The sequence below is a fragment of the Mobula hypostoma genome, chromosome 7 (assembly GCF_963921235.1).
Source record: "Mobula hypostoma chromosome 7, sMobHyp1.1, whole genome shotgun sequence".
Taxonomy (NCBI): Eukaryota; Metazoa; Chordata; class Chondrichthyes; order Myliobatiformes; family Myliobatidae; genus Mobula; species Mobula hypostoma.
This window is the reverse complement of record NC_086103.1, coordinates 10271141-10294500: the sequence shown is the minus strand read 5'-3', so window position 1 is coordinate 10294500 and position 23360 is coordinate 10271141. Positions and strand designations below refer to the sequence as shown.

The 23360-nt window shown below is 45.3% G+C and overlaps 1 protein-coding gene across 1 annotated transcript in view; it reads left to right on the top strand.

Moving 5' to 3' along the window:
- Nucleotides 1–2324: 2324 nt before the first annotated feature.
- The window catches only part of LOC134349876 (uncharacterized), a 68057-nt gene continuing 47021 nt past the window's right edge, over nt 2325–23360 (top strand). Inside the window, 5 exon segments of the mRNA XM_063054841.1 lie at nt 2325–4725; nt 12947–13861; nt 13904–14032; nt 14193–14522; nt 14606–15512. Of these exon segments, the coding sequence (XP_062910911.1) occupies nt 2353–4725; nt 12947–13861; nt 13904–14032; nt 14193–14522; nt 14606–15512 (4654 nt within the window). The 5' untranslated portion in view covers nt 2325–2352.

Sequence of the window (23360 nt, the reverse complement as noted above, 5' to 3'; positions counted from 1 at the left end):
CATCTGACAGCTCCTGGGCTGCATTCCCTGGAGTTTAGAAGAATGAGGGGGGATCTCATCGAAACATTCTGAATGTTAAAAGGCCTGAACAGATTGGATATGGCAAAGTTATTACCCATGGTATGGGAGTCTAGAACAAGAAGGCACGACTTCAGGAATGAAGGACGTCCATTTAGAACAGAGATGCGGCGGAATTAGTTTAGTCAGAGGGTGGTAAATCTATACAATTTATTGCCACGAGCGGCTGTGGAGGCCAAGTCATTGGGTGCAGTTAAGACAGAGATAGATAGGTTCTTCATTACCCAGGGAGAAGGTAGGGGAGTGGGGTTAACTGGACGAATAGGATCTGCTAATGATTTAATGGTGGAGCAGACTCCAAGGGTCGAATAGCCTACTTCTGCCTCTATATTTTATGGTCTTATGGTCTTACGGTCGTATGGTCAATGACTTCCTTCCTTTCCCCGAAACCACCATACTCATGGTTGGCATCGAGTGTGAAATAATACTCTGAATATGCTGTAACAAACTAAAAACATGAGATGGCCGAATTTGCCATGTTAATAAATACCAAAAAAAAAGAATTTAACTTCTGCGTAAATATTGTTGGAATAGAAATGAATATCAATGTCCATTATATTCAGACACTTATTTCATCTATCAGATGGCCATACCAGTCACGACCAGTCTTTGTCTCCAACAACCCTTATTTAAACACCGTATGAAAAAGACGAAATTCATTCTAAATTTAGTGATATCAATACCATCATGTTCTCGATTCTCCACTTACAGATCCGAATATTTACAAATAAATTCTCAAGAATATCTAATATTCAATGCTTTTGAGGTTACTGTTACTTCAAAAATATTTATTTGTTAGAACTAATAATAAACTCCAGCTGCAAACAAACAGATATGTATATAGAGAGCATTAGGTTACTACCCTTAACGTGTTCCAAAATAAGTATCAATAGACAATAGACAATTCACTGTGATCATGGCTGATCATCCACAATCAGTATCCAGTTCCTGCCTTATCCCCATAACCTTTAATTCCGTTATCTTTAACAACTCTATCCATCTCTTTCTTGAAAGCATCCAGAGACTTGGCCTCCACAGCCTATGGGGCAGAGCATTCCATATATCCACCACTCTCTGGGTGAAAAAGTTTTTCCTCAACTCCGTTCTAAATGGCCTACCCCTTATTCTTAAACTGTGGCCTCTGATTCTGGACTCACCCCTCAGCGGGAACATGCTTCCTGCCTCCAGCGTATCGAATCCCTTAATAATCTTATATATTTCAATAAGATCCCCTCTGAGCCTTCTAAATTCCAGAATATACAAGCCCAGTCGCTCCAATCTTTCAACATATGACAGTCCCACCATCCCGGGAATTAACCTTGTGAACCTATGCTGCACTCCCTCAACAGCAAGAATGTCCTTCCTCAAATCTGGAGACCAAAACTACACACAGTACTCCAGGTGTGGTCTCACCAGGGCCCTGTACAGCTGCAGAAGGACCTCTTTGCTCTTACACTCAATTCCCCTTGTTATGAAGGCCAGCATGCCATTAGCTTTCTTCACTGGGCTGCTGTACTAGCCTGATTGTTTTCAATGACTGATGTACAAGAACACCTAAATCTCGTTGTGATATGCAAATCATTTTGTTTTTTAATACATTGAACTATATTACTGAACCGAAAGTGTAGAACTGCCCCAGTGCAATGGGCATTCAGATTTAAAATCTCTTGCGCATATTGTGTTTGTGCAATTCATATCACAGAACAAATGTAGAAAGCTAACTGTCATGGCGGATACGAGGGTAAAACAGACGTTTAATATAACTGAATCATAGAAATGATCATGGAATTTAACTGCTCCCGATTACATTCTGAGTGATTTTGTAGCACGTACTAAACTTAAGGTTAAAATGTCATCTAAAAGCAGTTTTATGTTTTACGATGCTGAACACTGAAAATAAAATTTAATGGGAAACGTCATCAACAACTACATTTTATGGTTGCACACCATTAAATATATAGGATAACAGTTCAGCTTTAAGAGCCGAAGTTGTAATTGTCGAAAAGAACTGGTTGTGTCGCTGTCTACCAATGAGAAACTCAATTCCACAGATGGATCCATTGCCCCTCCCACACCCAGAATAAAAGGACAGAGTTGACGAAAGAGACGGCCATTGCGTGCGTTTATATTATGGTGTTAAGCTGAGGCGGGCAAATCTTCTGTCCGTTTAGATCGGTTAATTATCTGTATGTGTATATATTTTGTATTAAGGATAGTGCGTCACGAATTAATCGAGACAAAGCCTTTTTTTAAAAATCAACTGAATGCGGAACAATGGATTGGGCTTGGAGGTTAAGCTGCACTGTAATTGCGTCCATCTTTATCGTGTGTACCCCGGCTCGGATTTTAGGACAACTTATTTATTCTATTCCTGAGGAAATGCGTGAAGGGACAATCATTGGGAATATTGCTCAAGATTTGGGAGTGGATGCACTGCAATTGTCAGCTCGCAAATTTCGGCTCAGCTCTGCTAACGGAGAACGGTACCTGAAGGTTAGTTCGGATAATGGGCTTCTATCTATTCGTGAAAAAGTCGATAGGGAACGTATTTGTGGGCAAGCAGATATGTGTACGATACCTTTGGAAATAATACTGGAAAATCCGTTTGAGGTGTATCGTGGGAAAGTGGAGATTCTTGATATAAATGATAACTCTCCTATATTCCGGGACAAAAACATTGCCTTGCAAATTTCTGAAGCTATTGCGCCTGGCGTACGTTTTCGACTCAAGAGTGCGGATGATGCTGATACTGGTATGAATACTATCGCGAATTACACAATCAGTTCGAGTGATTACTTCAGTCTGAAAACACGGAGAACCGAGGAGGGTATTATAATTGCTGAGTTGCTGTTAGAGAAACCTTTGGATCGAGAGCTACAATCATCCTTTCAACTGGTGCTTACTGCTGAGGATGGTGGGAATCCCCCGAGAACCGGAACAGCTCAGATTCTTATTACTGTACTGGACATTAATGATAATCCTCCTGTATTCGAGCATGATGTTTACAGGGCAAGCATTATTGAAAACGCATCGCAAGGAGAGGTAGTGATACAAGTTAAAGCAACTGATTTGGACGAAGGGCTGAATGCAGAGGTAACATATTCTTTCAGTGATGTTACTTCCTTGCGAAAAAATCGGGATTTGTTCAGCTTGAACGGAAATACTGGAGAGATTCGAGTGGAAGGGCTGCTAGATTATGAAGAATCTAATAGTTATTCAATTGATATTCAAGCTGTTGATCACGGTTCACCTGCGATTACGGGACACTCGAAAGTGCTAATCAATGTCATTGACATGAATGACAACGCACCCGAAATAAAAATGACGTCAGCCACCAAGCAAGTCCCAGAAAATGCTTCGCCGGGAACATTAATCACCTTGATCGATGTTATCGATCGAGATTCTGGGGAGAACGGTCAAGTGCGCTGCGAAGTACGTCAGAAGGTCCCCTTTCTACTGCAAGCATCATCTAATCATTACAAATTAATTACAAGTGAAACGCTGGACCGTGAAACGTTGTCAGAGTACAAAATATTCGTTTCAGCTTGGGATTTAGGGTCACCATCACTTGCAACAAATAAAACCATCCATATTGTAATTACTGATATCAATGATAACGCCCCAAGCTTTGCTGAACAACCCTACAACGTATATGTGACTGAAAATTGCTCTCCTGGCGTCTCTGTCTTTACAGTAACAGCGTCAGATCCCGATCTAGAACAGAATTCCTATGTTTCTTATTCCATTCTGGACAATTACATTCAAAACTTACCACTGTCTACTTACCTGAGCATTAACTCTATGAACGGCACTATTTACGCTCTGCGATCTTTTGACTATGAGGAACTGAAAAGTTTTCAGATCCATGTTCAGGCCCGTGACGCTGGAGTGCCGCCGCTGAGCAGCAGCGCTACTGTGAATGTCATCATCCTGGATCAAAATGACAACGCACCAGTGATTGTTTCACCTTCAGAGCATGGTGAGTCATCAGCCGTGGAAACCCTGCCCCAGTCAGCGGCTCAGGGGTACTTGGTCACCAAGATAATAGCCACTGATGCAGATTCTGGTCAAAACGGGCGGCTATTTTACCAAATGGGGAAAGCTACTGATACAAGTTTGTTTATCATTGGTCAAACGTCTGGCGAAATCAGAACAGCGCGCCAAATCTTGCAGCAGGATCCCACGACACAAACTTTGGTAATCTTGGTGAAAGACAACGGGCAGCCAAACCTATCTAGCACAGTTACCGTTCACATCACTATTTTGCGGAATAGCACCGAAATTCTCACTGAAAGCAGTAATTTATTGAAGAAGCCTGAATATATATCTGATCTAAATCTTTATTTATTGGTTATTTTCAGTTGCACCTCCATTGTCTTTCTTCTGATTATCATTCTGTTGATCGCAATCAAGTGTAAACAGGACAGAAATATGAACCAAGAGTATACATCTCCCAGTTATTGTTACACACGTGGAGATATGCAGGACACGTGTAATCATAAGAGTGCAATGGAGGAAACTTTACGCTATTCTGGTACAGACCAGGTAGTCCGTGTGCCCAGTCTTCCACAGTACTCGGTTTGTCTGTCTCCAGAATCAGCGAAAAGCGACTTCCTTTTTTTGAAGCCATGCCGCCCTCTCACCTCTCAGACTCAATCCTAGGTTACAGTAATCAGTAACATCAACGTATACCCTTTCTCGTTTATAATTTGTGCTGTGGTTTATTGGGGTAATATATTTCAGAGCATATTCTCTTTGCGCCACTTCTTTTTTTTCTCTTTCTGTTGACCAGGAATATAGTTGTTATAATGGTCATTGATTAAATTTATATCAACCGGAATCTAACCATCTGAGAGCGGCATCCATAAATCTGAAGCAAATATCACTAACTGTCGCTGAATGACTTTTCTCAAATCGGTTGCTATTGAGTCGGTTACGTAATTTGTATCATTGCCATAAGATTCACATGCCACTTGAAATGGTATATGAAAAAAATGATAATATATATGTTGTCATACTGAAATGCACTCCGGATGAAATGCTTCAACTCACAGAATAAAAAGGGAAGCAAATATGCAGATGTATTCATTTGAGATTGCACAATTAACTGCAGACACTCAGCTGCTAGTGCGGATCTGTGGGCAAAACAGCAGGTCTCTTCGTTTCAGATCTGCACTGTTCGTTCGAACAGGTAAAAAGGATACAGAGTTTAACGCTGAGATGACAGAGCCGGCGATTGAGGGATGGATGCAACAAGGGGAAATTACTGAGATGGCCAGTCCACGGGAGGGACCGAAACAGTTCGGTGAAATAGAGATTTTTTCGGGGGTTTCTGTAGACTGTACTATTAATAACAGAGATTGGGGTTACGCCAAGCGGTCGGGAAGGAATCTGTTCTCCATTTACTCTAGTCCCTTCTCCTCTAAGATCGAACAAGAACAGTCTCATTGCTTATTACCTCCCAATCCACCAGATCTTAAAGTGCACACAAATTACACCAGTGGCAACAAAATTTCGTTTCTCTCTTTGTTTTTTGGTCTTTCAAAGCAGCGTTGCTACCCTGTCTTCTTACTTGTATTTCTGAGTCCAGTAGCAACTCCACATCTTGACACACTAGAAAGAAAGACCAGAGATGAAAAGCAGGCCCTTTTAACCTCTTCCCTTGTAACTGTTCAGTTCAAAACCCAATGCTTCTCAGGAAGAACTGATTTGAATGTAACACTTCTTATCAAATCCTAAAGCACATTGAATTGGATAAACTGCCGTGGCTTGATCCGGTGTTTTCCAGGATATTCCGGGAAGCTAGGGGGGAATTTGCCAGTGCTTGACACAGATACCTCTATTTCTTTTTTGTCGATTGTGCGGCACTGGAAGATATCTAATGGTGTAGGTATATTTAAGAAGGATTTCAAGAGTAAGCCAGGGGTCTGAAGGCCCGTAAACATAATATTACTAGAGGGGCATTTACCAGAGGGGTTTCTGAGGGCCAGGATCTGGCAGCAGTCGTATTGGGAAGGACTTAAGGAACAGGTAGCATTGTTGTGAGGGTGCCATGTCGTGTCCTACAAGATGGACTGAGCGTTTTGAACGGGCAATGAGAAAGACGGTGAAGTCAAGGCAGTAGAAATTATCTACATGAAGTTGACAAGACCCTTAGCAGGCATCTGCATGAGTGTCTGGACTGATAAGTTAAATCACTTCATATCCAGGGCGAGCTAGAAAGCTGGATCCAAATTAAACATTTAGTGGGAGACAAAGGGTGGTAGTGCAGGATTGTTATTCATATTGCAGGCCTGTGGCCAATGGTGCGTCAAAGATATCAGTGGTGAATTCATTCTTATTTGTTATTTATATTATCTATTTCCATGAAAATATTATTTACACAGTATGTTTGTGGAGAATATCACAAAAGGCAATGCAGTTAACAGTGAATAATATAATTTAAGATAAGTTCAACATTTTCTGGACAAACCGCACTGTGCAAATGAGCGAAGGAAAGATAGAGGGAAATTAAGTTAGAGAAGTGCGAAGTGTTTCGTTTTGGTCCGTTAAACCAGGAAGAGGGTACACAGTAAGTTCTACGGCACTTGACCATCCTACAACAGATACTTAAAGCCGCGGGTTTATTGTTGTCCGAAGGTCGTGGCGGAGTGAGATATGGGGGTGAGGAATGTATTTAACGTAATTACTTTCATAAGTCATTCTTTGGATTACTGCAACTGTGATTAAAACATCACACATTATTCACGTTGACTAACTATCGGAAGGATATCAGTGAGCTGGTCATGATTCAAAGATATTTCGCACGGGTGTTGCCAGTAAGACATTCCATACGAACATCAAGATAAAAAGGATAACTAGGAAAAGAGTAGGAACAATGAAGGATCAAGAGGAGAACGTTCGCTTTGCTATGGAAAAGAAAGCGTGAGTGGGGTTCGTAATGAATAGTTTGCTTTAGTGTTCACCAAAGGAAAAGGACATGGAAGGCCAGAAGTGCATAAATATGTTAGAACGTTTACAGGTCAAGGAAGCGGAAGTGTTTGGTCTCTTAATCAGTAGCAAGTGGCAGCCATCCCCAGATCGTGATTGGATTTACCCCAGTTTATTGAACGGGTCAACGAATGAAATCCATTGGCTTTGATCAGTACCTTAGTGTCCTTTCTGTGTACAGGCGATGTCCCGGAGGACAAACGAGTAGCTAATGTTGTACCTCTATTTAAGTAGGTAATCTTAGAACATGAATTATATTGTTCACTCTGTACCACTACTCACTCATGCATCTTTTCCAATGTATAACACCGATATAGGGGAACTCCGTTGGCCAGACGATCAAACCTTTCCTCTCCCAGTCCCTGGCATGACCGTTCTTCTTCGCGGTGGCGAATCGTCGAAGATGTTGTTACTTTGTATTCGAAGCCTCTGCTTTTATATTAATTCCTTACTAGTTCAAATGCTGCATTTCACTGTTATTAGAAATGAGTCATCTGACTGACCTATAACACCTTCTTGGCTCTGCTCCAAGCCAACATCCATTCATTGCCCTCTTCTTCAAGTGGCTTTTGGTAACTTATGGCTATTAATGGGTCTTTGTTTTAAATCAGTTTCTAAACCAGCGAGAAACTCACATATTTTAGGGCAGACACAGGCCTGTCCATTTACTATCCTCAGCGTTATATCTAACCAAAGAACACCTCGTAAATAGCTTCTTACAAACTGTATTTGGAATTTATCTCTAGTCCAGCAGATTACCTGGAGTATCTTTGTGTTTACTTTAAAATATTGATTCAGCCAAGCAAAACCAGCTCACAAAATGGAGGCTGCAGAGGAGCTTCATAAAATGGAAACCTCCATTCGTTCGACTTCATGGCAGGAACAGAATTGACTTGTTGCATGAAAACTCATTCCTCTTCAGTTTGCAAAGTAAATATAAAAGCTTGATGCAGAAATCTGTAAACTCAGAATACAAAATTGAAATAATTTAAGGCATTTAAATTTATTGTCCAGAATACAGATATAATGCAGGGTTTTGACTTAATTGGGAACAAATTGAACTGGCATTTGGTCAAAATGAACCTGAATAAAGGGACGTTTGTGAGTTTGATGTGTGCATGGTGGTCGTGTTTCTTATCAGACAGGATCCTGCACAATATCAGAAAAGAAATAGTAACCAACTATTGATAAAATGGGCGGGGAATTCCGAAGTATTTATCTGCTTTAGAATTGGGCATTCTAAATTTACACAGCAGTATTTTGTTATTGTTGATACCTCAATAATTCGCATTTCCACTTAATACTTATAACTTATTCAATTAATTTAAGCATTCTTGCTGGTGTCATTTTTGCAGTTTTTCCAATTTAGCACGTTTTGAATTATAATTGCGCTCATGTTTTAGATTGTCAAGTGCGCTGTGAGATATAAAACAACGCCCACTGTATGCTGCAAACATCGAATCATTATCAATCAATTACAAGTGAAAAGCTGCAGCGTGGAATGGTGACTGGGCCTAAAATACAGGTTTCTGCCTGCGATCTGAGGTTAACTTCACTAACAACGAATAAAAACCATCGATGTAGCTGTTAATGATGTCAGCGATACTTCCCCGCACATTGCTGAGCCCTCCTAAATTATTGTAACTGAAAACAGCATCCTGGCGCTATCATCCTGCAACTGCGACCCTTGCTGATTTGGAGCAGAATTCCACTGTTTCGCATTTCATTCTGGACAATTTTGTGAAAGACCTGCCAAGGTGACTTACCTCAACATTATCTCAATATTTGCGCGATGTGATCCTTTTAATATGAGGAACTCATCATCTTACAGATACATGTTCAAGCCTATGAAGCAGGAGTGTCCCCGATGTGGTAATTGTTCGACCTTTAACGCGGAGTGGATCATCGGCAGATGAGATAATTCCCCAGTCGGTGGGTCAGCGGAACGTCGTTACCAAAATCATGGCCACAGATGCAGCTTTTGGACGGAACGCGCGGAGCTTTTACCAAATGTTGAAAGCAACTGATGCTAGATTGTTCATCATTAGGCTAACTTCTGGAGAAATCAGAACAGCGCAGAAAACCTCTGAGGTGGATCCCGCCAAGCAAATTTTCGTCACCTTGGGGAAAGACAACGGGCAACGAGAGCTATCCAGCACGGTTACAATTCATATTACAGTTTTGGAGAATAACACAGGAACAGTCACCGAAAGTGGTTACTCAGTGAAGAATGCCGAACATTGCTCTGATCATAATCTTTATTTATTAGTTACTTTCAGTTGTATTTCCACTGTCTTTCCTCAAATTATGAGCTGTTGATCGGCATCAAGTGTACACAGGACAGAGATATTACCGAAGGATATACTTCCACGGTTACTGTTATACACGTTAAGAAATTCAGGACAAGTTTAATAGAAGACCCGCAATGGAGGAAACATTACGCAATTCCGGGACTGTACAGGTAGTCCACATGCTTGAACTCCCTCAATGCTCAACTTGTCTGTCCCCAGAATCAGCCAAAAGCGATTTCTTCTGATTGAAGCCGTGCGGTCTTCTACCTCTCAGTAAATAGTAAATTCCGAGGATGTTTAAGATCAAGAAATGCCCCCCTTAGAGTAATAGAGTCAAAGAAAAGTACAACACAGAAACAGGCCATTGGGCCCATCTCGTCTGTACCGAGCCATTTAAAAAAAAACCTTCACCCATCGACAACCACTTGGACTGCAACCTGCCATATTCGTGACATCCATGTACCTATCCAGTCTTCCCTTGAACTTTGAAATCGAGCGGGCATAACCACCTGTGTTGGGAATCGGTCCACACTCTTACGACGTCTGAGGGAAGAGGTTTTCCCTCATGTTCCCCTTAAACGTTTTACCTTTCACACTTAACCAATGGTCTGTTATTTTGGTCCCACCCAACTTCACCTGGAAATGCCTGGTTGCATGTACCCAATCTATCCCCCTTATTTTGCTGTATACCTCTATTAAATGTCATCTCAATCTTCTAATTTCCAAGGAATGAAATCCTGATCTATTAAATCTCTCAATATATCTAGGGTCCTACAGACCTGGCAATATCCATGTAAAATTTATCTGTACTCCGTGAATCTTACTTACATCTTTCTGTTGGCAGTTTACCAAAAGTGCATTGTACTACATTAGGCCTCAGGAATGCTTATACAACTTCAACATCTCCTTTACTCAATAGATTATTTATGAAGGTCATAGAGTGATAAGCTTTCTTTTCGTCCATATAAACTTGCGATGCCACTTCCCATGAAATATGGACTTGTATTTCCAGAATTTACCACTCATTTTTCCAAATAGTCCAGATCCCACTGCAAGCCACAATAATCTAACTCGCTGTCCACTATTTTTCCAACCTTGGTGTTATTCGCCATTTTACTGATCCAGTTAACCACATTTATAAGACCACAAGATCATAAGACGAAGGATGAGGATTAGGTCATCTGGCACATCGAGTCTGATCCGCCATTCAATCATATAACCTTATAACCATATAACAATTACAGCACGGAAACAGGCCATCTTCGGCCCTTCAAGTCCGTGCCGAACATTTAGACTCTTCTATTCCCACCGACCTGCACTCAGCTCATAACCCTCCATTCCTTTCCTGTCTATATAGCTATCCGATGTTACATTAAATGACAACATCGAACTTGCCTCTTGCACTTCTGCTGGAACCTTGCTCCACACAGCGACGATTCTCAGAGTAAAGAAATTCCTCCTCATGTTACCCCTAAAATTTTGCCCCCTAACTCTCAACTCATGTCCTCTTGCTTGACTCTCCCCTACTTTCAATGGAAAATACACTTCCACGTCAACTCTATCTATCCCCCTCTGTCACAATGACGGGACATTGGGAGCAAGGGTGGACCCAAATGCAAGACACATCTTGTGAGGTTACTTAGGTTTAGCTTATTGTACGATACCAGGAGAGCTAGACAGGAGCAGGAGTAGCGAACTGGACAAGGACTGAGGACTACGACTAGGCTGGGACCAAGGGTCTGGGGTTGGACTCGGAATCGGCTCCCAGAACTAGAGGAGACATGAAGAGGCTAGGGTATGGACTCCGAGCCCGAGACTGGGCAAGGACCCAGTCCCTGGGTGTTGCCTCGGGCTCGAACCCCAAAACCAGGCATGGACATGACATGGGCTAGGGAGAGGAGGAACATGGAAAACAGAGCCTCGGTCTCGGGGGAGCAGGTACACGGAACCATGGACACATACACAGAACACAGAGTCGGGACCCCTCCTTGGGTACAGGACATAGGGCCAGGACTCACACACAGAACAGAGAGCCAGGACCCCTCCTTACGTACAGGACATAGGGCTGGAACTCATGACGCTCCGCGGGTCAACGGCAAGAGGGCCTGACTTACCCCACGGAGGCGAGGACAAGACACGACAAAACATGACCCCCCGCGGGCCAACGGCAAGACGGCCTGACTTACCCCACAGAGGCCAGGAAAAGACAAGACAAGACACGATTCCCCGCGGGGCAGCGGCAAGACGGCCTGGCTTAACCCACTGAGGCGAGGACAGGACAAGACAAGACATGACTCCCAGCGGGGCAACAGCAAGACGGCCTGACTTACCCCACGGAGGCGAGGACAAGACAAGACAAGACCAATACGAATGAACACCAGACAGTACCTGTCTAGCTCCGGTGATGGAACTAGACCGAAGTGCAGGCTGTGGCTGCAGACAAGGGCAAGAGGCGAGAGGGGCAGAGGAGGGATTCAGACGGAGGTGGGGGGGGGGGAGTGGTAGGGCAGGAATCACAGATCGCCAGGGCCAGGACTTAACTGTGAACTGGGAAGCCGCCAGGACCAGGACTTGGACGTGGTACATGAATGCCGTCAGGCCAAGACTTGGACGTGGTACTTGGATGCCGCTGGAGCAAGGACGTGGACGTGGTACTTGGATGCCGCCGGAGCCAGGACATGGTACTTGGAACCTCAGGGTAGTGCCGAGCTCTCGACTCGGCCCGGGAACAGTAGACAGAGGCTCTTGATTCTCTCCGGCGGGTTAACTGACGGACCCACCTTGATGAGGAAACTTTGCAGGTTTGATTCGGCGAGGTAACTGGACAGGCTTGCTCCGGTGAGGAAAGGCGAATTACCAGCACTCGCTTCGGGCGGAGACGAGGCTTGCACCGGCCAGATGACATTGGCACGCCATGACTTTGCAGACGCTCCCGCACCGAACGGCTGAAAGCCGGAGACTATAAACTACCAGTTCATCCGAGTGTTAATTGTCTCTAATCACCAAAGTCGAGGGACAGGGGAAAACAGGGAATCAACAGTCCGGATCGTAAAATAAAGAAGCTAAATTTATAGGGGTCCCGATCCGGACCATGACACCCTCATAATTTTAAATACCGTGGCGGCCCGCACACGCGGAACTCGAACCGCCATCGGGAGTCGCGGGCAGATACGCGGTAGCGTGTTTCGAGCTACCCGCTCCGCGAGGACCTTACCGGGGCAGTCTGACGTCACGTCCACCCAGGGGGTCGCAGTGGCCCATGGGAGGGAAGATTTAAGTGCGCGATTTTGAATCAGTAAAGGCATTCTGAGGTTAGCTCTCTCTGCCTCCGTATGTTTCCTTAGTAGCGCGTTTGCGCGCTACTACATTGGTGACCCCGACGTTCCAGACGGCATCTGGAGACGGCAACTCAGCGACCAGCTATGAGTTCTGCAACTCTACAGTGCGGTCTTTCTGAAGCTCCCGACTTTCTGGGCCACTCAGCCCCACGTTTGGTTCGAGCAGGCTGACGCTCAGTTCAATATCAGAGATATTTTACAGCCGACGCCATGCGGTACTACTACGTGGTCAGCACGGTCGACCAGTAGACGGCAGGCCGGATCATCGACTTCCTACGCCAGCCACCAACGGAGGACAGGTACACTAAGCTTAAGGCGCTCCTGATCCGTACCCTAGAACTCTCCCGCCGCGAACGGTCCGCGCGGATCCTACACTTGGATGGCCTGGGCGACCGCACGCCATCCGAGCTCATGAATGATATGCTAGCGCTCCTGGACGGCCATAAGCCGTGCCTTTTATTTGAGCAGTTGCTCCTCGCGCAAATGCCAGAGGACATTCGCCTCCTCCTCGCCAGTGAGGATTTCAGCGACCCACGCAGGGTCGCGGCTAAAGCAGACGTCCTTTGGCAGAGCAATCAACGTGGAGCAGCCTCCACTGGCCTAGCCACGATCGCGCGCCCCAAAGCCCAGGCCCCGCAACCAGAGCCGTCGAGACCCCCGGGGGAAAAAGACCAAAGTTCGGAACAATGGTGTTTCTATCACCAGAGATGGGGCTCAGGCGCGCGCCGCTGCCGTCTACCATGTGCTGGCTACGACGGCTGGCCACCGAGACATCCTCCTGTACCGCTGGGACCGACACTCCGGGCGGTGCTTCCTGGTAGACACCGGGGCCGAAGTCAGCTAACTCCCCCCCGCCCGCCCCACACACCGAACATGGACACTCGTAACGCGGTCCCAGGCCCCGAACTCACCGCTGTAAATGGCACCATAATTCGGACGTACGGCCCGCGAACTATCTCACTGCATTTCGGGTCCAGCCGTTTCACTTGGACTTTCACGTTGGAGGCGGTGGCACAGCAACTACTAGGGACAGATTTCCTACGAGCCAAATGCCTCGTGGTCGACCTAAAAGACCGGCATTTTATCCACTCCAAGACGTTCCAGACTTTGCAGCTCGGAGAAGCCAAGCTACCGGCCCTCTACCTGGATTCCGTGACCCCCGCGGTAACGAATTCGCTAGGGTGTTGGCGGAATTCCCCTCCGTAGTCACTCCGCAGTTCTCCACGGCCGACCCCAAGCACGGCGTGCAGCACAATCCCACGCAAGGACCGCCGCTGCACGCCCGAGGCTGCAGGCTCCCACCCGACAAGCTACACCTCGCCAAGGAGGAGTTCCGTAAGATGGAAGAGATGGAAATCATACACCGTTCAGACAGCCCGTGGGCATCCCCGCTGCACATGCTCCCAAGTCCGCAGGAGGAAGGGGGCCCTGCGGAGACTACAGAAGGCTCAGCGACCCCACAACCGCCGACAGATACCGGGTACCCGACATCTAGGACTTCACGGCGAACCTGCACGGAGCAACCATCTTCTCGAAAATCGACCTGTTAAGGCGACACCATCACATCCCAGTGCATCCCGACGACGTGCCCAGGACAGCCCTCGTCACCCCGTTCGGCTTGTTAGAATTCCTGACGATGCCTTTCGGTCTCAAGAATGCAGCCCAAACTTTCCAAAGGCTCATGGACTCGGTGGGACGCGGCTTGGATTTCGTTTTCATTTACTTGGACGATATCCTGGTGGCCAGCAGCTCGCACCAAGAGTACGTGGCACATTTGCGCCAGGTCTGCCAACGCATGAATGACCACGGACTGGCAATCCATCCGGCAAAGTGCCATTCGGGCTGACCGAGATCGACTTCTTGGGCCAAAGAGTCAACTGACATGGCGCTGTTCCCCTACCGGACAAGGTCCAGGCCATCCGCCAGTTCTCCAAGCCCAGCACGGTTAAGGGCCTGCAGGAGTTCGTAGGGATAGTCAACTTTTATCATCGGTTCGTGCCGGCGGCGGCACGCATCATGAGACCCTGGTTCAGCCTGATGGCCGGCAAGGCCAAAGAAGTGGCACGGGACGCGGAGTCCACGGAGGCGTTCGAGCAGGCCAAGGAGGCGCTGGCAGAGGCAGCCCTCCTAGTGCACCCGAGAGTCGATGTACCCACGGCATTCACAGTCGACGCTTCCGACACGGCAGTCGGCGGAGTCTTAGAGCAGCTCGTCGAGGACCAGTGGCGACCTCTCGCTTCCTTCGGCCGGCACCTACGGCCACCAGAGGTGAAGTACAGCACTTTCGACAGAGAGTTGCTAGCTCTCTACCTGGCTGTCCGGCATTTCCGGTACTTTCTCGAGGGAAGGGAGTTCATCGTGTATACGGACCACAAGCCCTTCACCTTGTTACTGGCCAAGGTATCGGACCAATGGTCGGCTCGGCAGCAGAGGCACCCGTCCTTTATTTCAGAATTCACCACCGACGTCCGCCATATCGCACGGAAGAACAACGTCGTCGCCGACACACTGTCTCGCCCCTGCCTCCACTCATTAGGCATATCATCCTCAGGAATAGATCACGCAGCAGTGGCGGAAGCTCAACGGTCGGACACCGAGATCCCGGCTTACCGCACCGCCCTTTCGGGACTCCAGTTGGAGGACGTCTCCATCGGCCCGGCAGCGGATCGACTCCTGTGCGACGTGTCTACCGGCAACCCCCGACCCGTGGCACCAGCAGCATGGAGGCTCCGGGTGTTCGACGCGCTGCACGATCCGGCCCACCCGTCCATCCGGGCATCCACCAAGCTCGTAGCGGACAGATTCGTCTGGCACGGTTTGCGCAACCTGGCCTGACCCTTGGAATACCTTCCAACAGCTTTTCCTGTACTGATGTCAGGCTCACTGGCCTTTAATTTCTTTGTTTATTATTACAGCCATTCTGAAACAGCAGTATAGCATGAGCTATTCTCCAATCCTCCGGCATTTCACCTGTCGCTGTGTGAGTTAAATATATCTGCTAGGATCCTGAAAATATCTGCACTTGCTTCCCGTCGGTTACGAGGGAACACCTTATCAAGCCCTGGGCATTTCTCCACTCTAATCTGCCTCAAAACATCAAGCACCTCGTTCTCTGTTATCTGTATAGTGTCCACGAAGTCGTTACCATTTTGACTTACTTGTATACGCTGTGTGTCCTTCTCCTGAGTAAATGCTGATGCAATAAAATGCGTTCAGACGTCCTGCATCTCTTTTGGCTCCATGCAAGGATTACCATTCTGATCTTCCAGATGACCAACTTTGTCCCTTGCAATTTTTTGTGCTTAAGGCATCTGCAGAATCTCTTCGGATTCTCCTTCATCTTGTCGGCTAAGGCATCCTTATGCTTTTTTTTTTGGCCCTCCCCATTTCTTTCTTGTGTTACCTTGCATTTCATTACTCCATAAGCACCTATTGTTTTCTTATCTGTCTGTACCTGCAATCGTCCTCTTTTTTTCCTTAACCAGGTACTCAATATCTCTTGAAAACCAGGGTTCCCTGAACCTATACTGTTTACTTTTTCCGACAGACACGTACAAGCTTGGTGCTCTCAAAATTTCACTTTTGGAAGTCTCCTTTGGAAGAAAAAGTACTGTCCAAAAAACACTTTCCAGATCATTTCTCACGCCGTAAGAACTGCCCGTTGTCCAATTTAGAATCTCAACCTCTGGATAAGACCTATTTTTTTTTACAATATTTACTTTGTAACCAATTGCATTGTGATCACGGGATGCAAAGTGTTCGCCTCCACGCAGCTTATGTCAGCTGCCCTATCCCATTCTCTAACAGAACATGGAGTAACACAGTTTCTTGATGGGATTTCAACACCCTGATTAAGGAGGCTTTTCTCAACTCAGTCTATCCCATCCAGTCCTTTGACAGTATGGGAGTCCCAGTCAATATGTCTAAAGTTAAAATCGCCCACAACAGCAACCTTATTTATCTCGCAACTGTCTGTGATCTGTCTCCAATTTTGCTCCATTAAATCCCTCTGCTGTCAGATGGTCTGTAACATAGCCCCATTAGCGTAATCATATCTTTCCTATGACTCAGTTCTGCCCATAAGGCCTCACTAGTTTTCCGTTCTGTCCTGACTGAGCATTGTCGCAATATCTTCCTTCAATTACAGTATATGTATATTGAATAGATTTTTTTAAAAATGTGCAAAAACTGAAATACCGTATATTTTTAAAAAAGTGAAGTAGTGTCCAAAGATTCAATATACATTTAGGAATCGGATGGCAGAGGGGAAGAAGATGTTCCTGAATCGCAATTATTCACCTTCAGGCTTCTGTATCTCTTACCTGATGGTAACTGTGAGAAAAAGGCATGCCCTGGATGCTGGAGGTCCTTAATAATGGACGCTGCCTTTCTGAAACACGACTCCCTAAAGATGTCCTGGGTTCTTTGTAGGCTAGTACCCAAGATGAAGCTAACTAGATTTACAACCTTCTGCAGCTTCTATCGGTACGGTACAGTAGCCCCTCCATACCAGACAGCGATGCAGTCTGTCAGAATGCTCTCCACAGCACAACTATAGAAGCTTTTTAGTGTATTTGTTGACATGGTAAATCTCTTTAAATTCCTAATAAAGTATAGCCGCTGTGTTGCCTTCTTTATAACTCCATCTATATGTTGGGTCCAGGTTAGATCCTCAGAGATCTTGATAGCCAGGAACTTGAATCTGCTCACTCTCTCCATTTCTGATCCCTCTATGACGATTGGTGTGTGTTGCTTCGCCTTACTCTTCCGGAAGTCCACAATCAGCTCTTTCGTCTTAACAGACGTTGAATGCCAAGTTGTTGCTGCGGCACCACTCCACTGGTTGGCATATATCGCTTCTGTACACCCTCTCTTCACCACCTGAGATTCTACCAACAATGAATGCATCGTCAGCAAATTTATAGATGGTTTTGAACTATGGCTAGCCACATAGTGATGTGTATTTAGAGAGTAGAGCAGTGGGCTAAGCACACACTCCTTGTGCACTAGTGCTGCTCGTCAGCGAGGACGATATGTTATCACCAACCCGCACAGATTGTAGTCTTCCGGTTAAGAAGACGAGGATCCAATTGCAGAGGGCGGTACAGAGGGTCAGGTTCTGCAATTTCTCAATCAGGATTGTGGGAATGATGGAATTAAATGCTGAGCTATAGTCGATGAGCAGCATCCTGACGTGGGTGTTTGTGTTGTCCAGGTGGTCTAAAGCCACGTGGAGAGCAACTGAGATTGTGTCTGCCGTTAATCTCTTGCGGCGTTAGGCAAATTGCAATGGGTCCAGGTCTTTACTGAGGCAATGGTTCAGTCTAGTCATGACCAACCTCTCAAAGCATTTCATCACTGTCGATGTGCGTGCTAGCGGGCACTTGTCATTAAGGCAGCTCACATTATTCCCCACAGGCACTGGTATAATTTTTGCCTTTTTGAAGCAAGTGGGAACTTCTGCCCGTAGCAGTGAGAGGTTGGAATTATCCCTGAATTCTCCCGAAGTGGGTTGGCACAGGATTTCAGAGCTTTACCAAGTACTCCATCTGGACCTTCCGCCTTGCGAGGGTTCACTCTCTTTAAAGGCTGTTTAACATCGGCCTCAGAGTCAGAGACCACAGGGTCATCAGCTGCAGCAGGGATCTTGTTCTCTCTTTCAAAGCGGGCACTGAAGGCGTTGAGTTAACTGGAGTGAAGCATCGCCTCCATTCATGCTATTGGATTTCGCTTTGTATGAAGTAGTGTCTTGCAAACCCTGCTAGAGTTGTCGTGCATCGGATGTCGCTCCCAACCTCATTAGAAATTGTCTCTTCGCCCTTGAAATAGCCCTCCACAAATCATACCTGTTTTTCTGGTATAGTTCTGGGTCACCAGACTTAAATGCCGCAGATATAGCCTACAGAAGACGGCTTACCTCCTCGTTCATTCACGGTTTTTGGGTTGGGAATGTAAAGTAATAACTTTGCAGGCACACACTCATTCACACAGGTTTTAATGAAGTCGGTAACAACTGCAGCATGCGCATCCAGTTTCGAAGATGAAACCCTGAATACAGTTTAGTCCACCGATTCAAAGGAGTCCTGCAGGCGCTCTTGTGCTTCCTTTATTTATGCCTTGGTGTTCAATACTGGTGCTGCAGTCTTCAGTGTCTGCCTATATCCAGGAAGTAGAAGTACAGCCAGTTGACCAGATCCGTCGTGAGGGCGTGGAATAGCGCGGTAGGCGTTCTTGATATTCGTGTAGCAATGCTCCAGTGTGTTGCTTGCTCTAGCATTGCAAGTGATCTGTTGATGACAATTGCTTAGTGATTTTTTTTCCAGACTGGCCTGGTTAAAATCTCCCAAAACGATGATGAAGGCGTCACGTGCGCAGCTTCGTGCATGTTGATCCCATCACTCATGTCATCTAAAGCTTGATTGACATTGGCCTGAGGTGAAATATATACGGTTACTAAAATGACCCCGGAGATCTCCCGTGGTAGGTAAAAAGAATGACACTTAATTGCTAGATATTTCATATCTGGTGAGCAGAATTTCTGCACTAAGAAGAGTTGATCATGAGGCATACTCCTCCACCTCGGCTTTGAGAGACTTTATGGATCTATCCTGACGGTGTATTGTAAACACGTCGATCTGAATCGCTGCATCCGGTACGGAAGAGGTTAACCAGGATTCCCTGAAACATAGGACACGTGCGCTCCTCATGTCCCTCTGTTTCAGCACCCTAACTCTGAGATAATCGATTTCACTCACCAGAGACTGCACGTTTGCCAGCAAGATAGTCGGTATAGGGAGTTTGAAACAGCGTTTCCTGAAACGCACTTGTAACTCCGCTCTGCACCCACGCTTTCTCTGTGGTATCCTACGTGGGCGCTTCCGACCACAATCGGCGTTGTTTCCGTCAGTTTTAAGCAGCGATAGTTCGTTTAAACGCATTAAGACATCTTTGTTGTCTGTACTGACCTTGGAAGCAGTAGTGCTTTTCTCGTTGTATCAGGTTGAAACGGGAATATTTAATTGTATTCATTGAGAGTACTGCTGCTACTCGAGTCGCGCCTAGGCGCCCCGGAAGTACATTTTAGCAGTAAATCTTGGATCGTAACCGATCTTCAAAAAAAAACGAAAACATCAGAACTGAAATTACAAATTTTAGAAAGCTCTATGTACACGCCTACCCATTTAGATTAAAATTACCTGGGAAAGAAGGAGGAAGTGGAATAACAGGCATTAAAAAGAATACACAACAGCCAGATAAAGCTTCCTAGGATATATTTTAATCAACAAAATCAAGATTCAGTACTGCATACAAGCATATGCAATTTTGAAAAGACGTACACACCACCAAACTTAAATGAAAGCACAATCCAGAGAAAATGGAAAAAAAAATCACTACAAAATAAAAAGTTAAACAATGGAAAAAAAATTACCCTCTATGGAAGACATCCCTACGATCTGACTGGAGGTCGACAAGATGCTGTCAAACGGCTTGCTCGGAGTAGAAGACCTCTTCCTTGTGGTAATAAAATAACGGGTGATTAATACAGAAACATATCCAAACTACAAAATAAAAGAAAACCACAAAAATTTCAAGTTGATAACTACAGAAAATGCCACGAGCAATCAGAAACAATCAAGCACATTACACCATCCTGCAGCAGTTTAACTCAAACTGATAACTTCCAATCACGTCACAGGAGGCTTAGGAAGAATACTCCTTGCCTATCCTCTGGGCTCTCCCCCCACCCACCTTTCTTTCTCCCTAGGCCTCCTGTCCCATGATCCTTTCCCTTCTCCAGCCTCATATCCCTTTTGCTAATCAACTTTCTAGCTCTTAGCTACATCCCTCCCCCTCCTGTCTTCTCCTATCATTTCGGATCTCCCCTCCCCCTCCCACTTTCAAATCTCTTACTATCTCTTCTTTCAGTTAGTCCTGACGAACGGTCTCGGCCCGAAACGTCGACTGTACCTCTTCCTATAGATGCTGTCTGGCCTGCTGCGTTCACCAGCATTTTTTGAGTGTGTTGCTTGAAATTCCAGCATCTGCAGATTTCCTCGTGTTTGCGTTAACTAACGAGCCTGGTTTATTACGAGTCGCAGTGAGAGGGTTAAGTGGTCAACAACTACATTCTATGAGTAGAAACAAAGTATTTAGAGTAGCAGCATATATTTAATAACTGAAGTGCAGTTATTGAAAGAACTTGTGCCGATGTCTGTTAATGAAAAGATCAATTCCACAGATCGATTCATTGCCACCCCCCCGCCCCCACACACTGAATAAAAAGATAGACGACGAAAGAGCGTGCGTTTAGATTTTGGGGTTAAGCTGAGGCCAAAATAATCTCCTATCTCTTTCGTTTCGGTATTGATCTGCATCCGTTAATATTTTGTAGTAAGGATGCTGTGATGGATTAATAGAGCAGAGGCCTTGTTTTGTAAATTACCTGCATGCGGAACAAAGCCTTGGGCATCGAGGTGAAGATTTACTGCAACTGCTTCCATTTGTGTGGTATGTGCCCCTATAGCAATTCCGGGCAAATTAGTCGTTCTATTCCCGAGAAAATGGAAATAGAGAATATCTGTCAATAATTGCAATTGAATGTACGGCAATTATTAGCTCGCAATTTTCGGCCGACCTCTGATGACTGAGGACGTTAAATGAAGGTTAGTTTAGCTAATTTATTTTGTCCATTCTGGAAGAATCGACAGAGAACTTGTTTATGTACCGTACCCTTTGAAATAATACTACAAAATACGTTCGAGGTGTTTCGCGGGGAAGTGGAGATTTTAGATGTGAATTACAATGCGCCCATTTCCCGGGAAAGCGGAATTGTTTTGCAGATGTCTGAAGCCATTCCGTCTCAAGAGGGCGTAAGACACCAACATTATTCGAGTGAGTACTTTAGTCTCAAAATAGGGAGAACCGAGGAGGGTATTGTAATTGCTGCACTGCTCTTAGAGAAATCTTTGGACTGAGAGAGCTGCAGTCAGCCTTTCAACTAATGCTTACGACTACAGATGCTGGGAATCTCTGGAAACCACAGCACATATCCTCGTTCGAGTTCCGGATTTATTATATTGTCCACCGGTATTCGAAGATAATGTTTACAGGGGCAGTAACGAGAAAGCACATAAAGGCATCGTCATTATGAAAGTTAAAACAAATAATTGGGACGAAGAGTGGAATCTCGAGGTGGCATATTCCTTTAAAGGACTAACTTCAGAAATATGTGCATGGTGTGTTCAGTTGGACCCAGAAACCGGAGTGATTGGTGTCGAACGGCCTGTAAATTTGAAGAAACAAAGACCTATACACTCGATATTAAAGCTGTTGATCACGGGATTACTGACATTTCAACTTGCTATTCCAGGCCATTGAAATGAATGACTACACAACCGAGATAAAAGTAAGATAAGCCATGAAGCCAATCCCGGAAAAAGTTGCGCCGGGAATTTTAATCGTACTTTAAAAGTTAGTGACGATTTAGCATAAACGAGGGAGTTTGGAAATCTGCCTAATTGGTGACAGAACAACAACGTCTTAATCAATCAAGCAAACAACATTTCGTCCCCAGGCCAAACTGTTTGCCCGTATTCAAAACGTCCACAACTCCCATAGGCAGAGCGGCTTCCACGTACTTTGGGAAATCGCTATAGATTTTCATTTAAAATGTATTTTCTCTTTTCTTTATCATGCTGGCAAACTTTTCTGAGTCATGGCCTTGGACATGGTCCCACATTGTGGGGTCGTGTGGAAGGTTACATCACATGGGATCCAGGGTATGCTGATCAGATATATATTAAATTAACTCGCTAAAGGTGTCCGAAGGTGGTAACAGACGTATGTTATTCAGACAGGACACGTGGTCTGCCATAGGCTTAAGTTCTAGGTTCATTGTTGTTTATTATTTATATTAATAAATCACGGAAGAGTGTTCCTAACGCAGTTCGTGAAGAACCTAAGAATTAGTATTATTGCGTAATGAAAACAGGTTAAACAGGTTGAGTGAACCTGGCCTTTTCTCGTTGGAGCGACGGAGGACGAGGATGACCTGACAGAGGTGTATAAGATGATGAGAGGCATTGATCGTGTGGGTAGTCAGAGGATTTTTTCCCAGGGCTGAAATGGCTGCCACAAGAGGGCACAGGTTTACGGTGCTTGGGAGTAGGTACAGAGGAGATGTCAGGGTTAAATTTTTTTAAGCAGTGAGCGGTGAGTGCGTGGAATGGGCTGCCAGCAACTGTGGTGGAGGCGGATACGAGAGGGTCTTTTGAAAGTAGCTTTTGGATAGGTACATGGAGCTTAGAAAAATTGAGGGTTATGGGTAACCCTAGTAATTTCTATGGTAAGGACGTGTTCGGCACAACTTCGTGCGCAGAAGGGCCCGTATTGTTTTTGTAGGTTTTCTATGTTTCTGTTATAGAGCACAGTACAGAAGGTTATCGCAGAATGGCTTAGTTGAATATAAAAGATATGAGTGGGACAAAGAAATGCAAATTGGATTTTAGTTATACATGCGAGGTTTCGCGATTTGGTTTGTAACACATGGGCAGAACCTGCACAGTAAATGTGCTGCAGACGGCATCGTAGAACATAGATTTGGGAGAAGATGCAAACATTTCCTTGAATGCTATGGCAGAGCTAAATATGCGGCGGAAAAAGA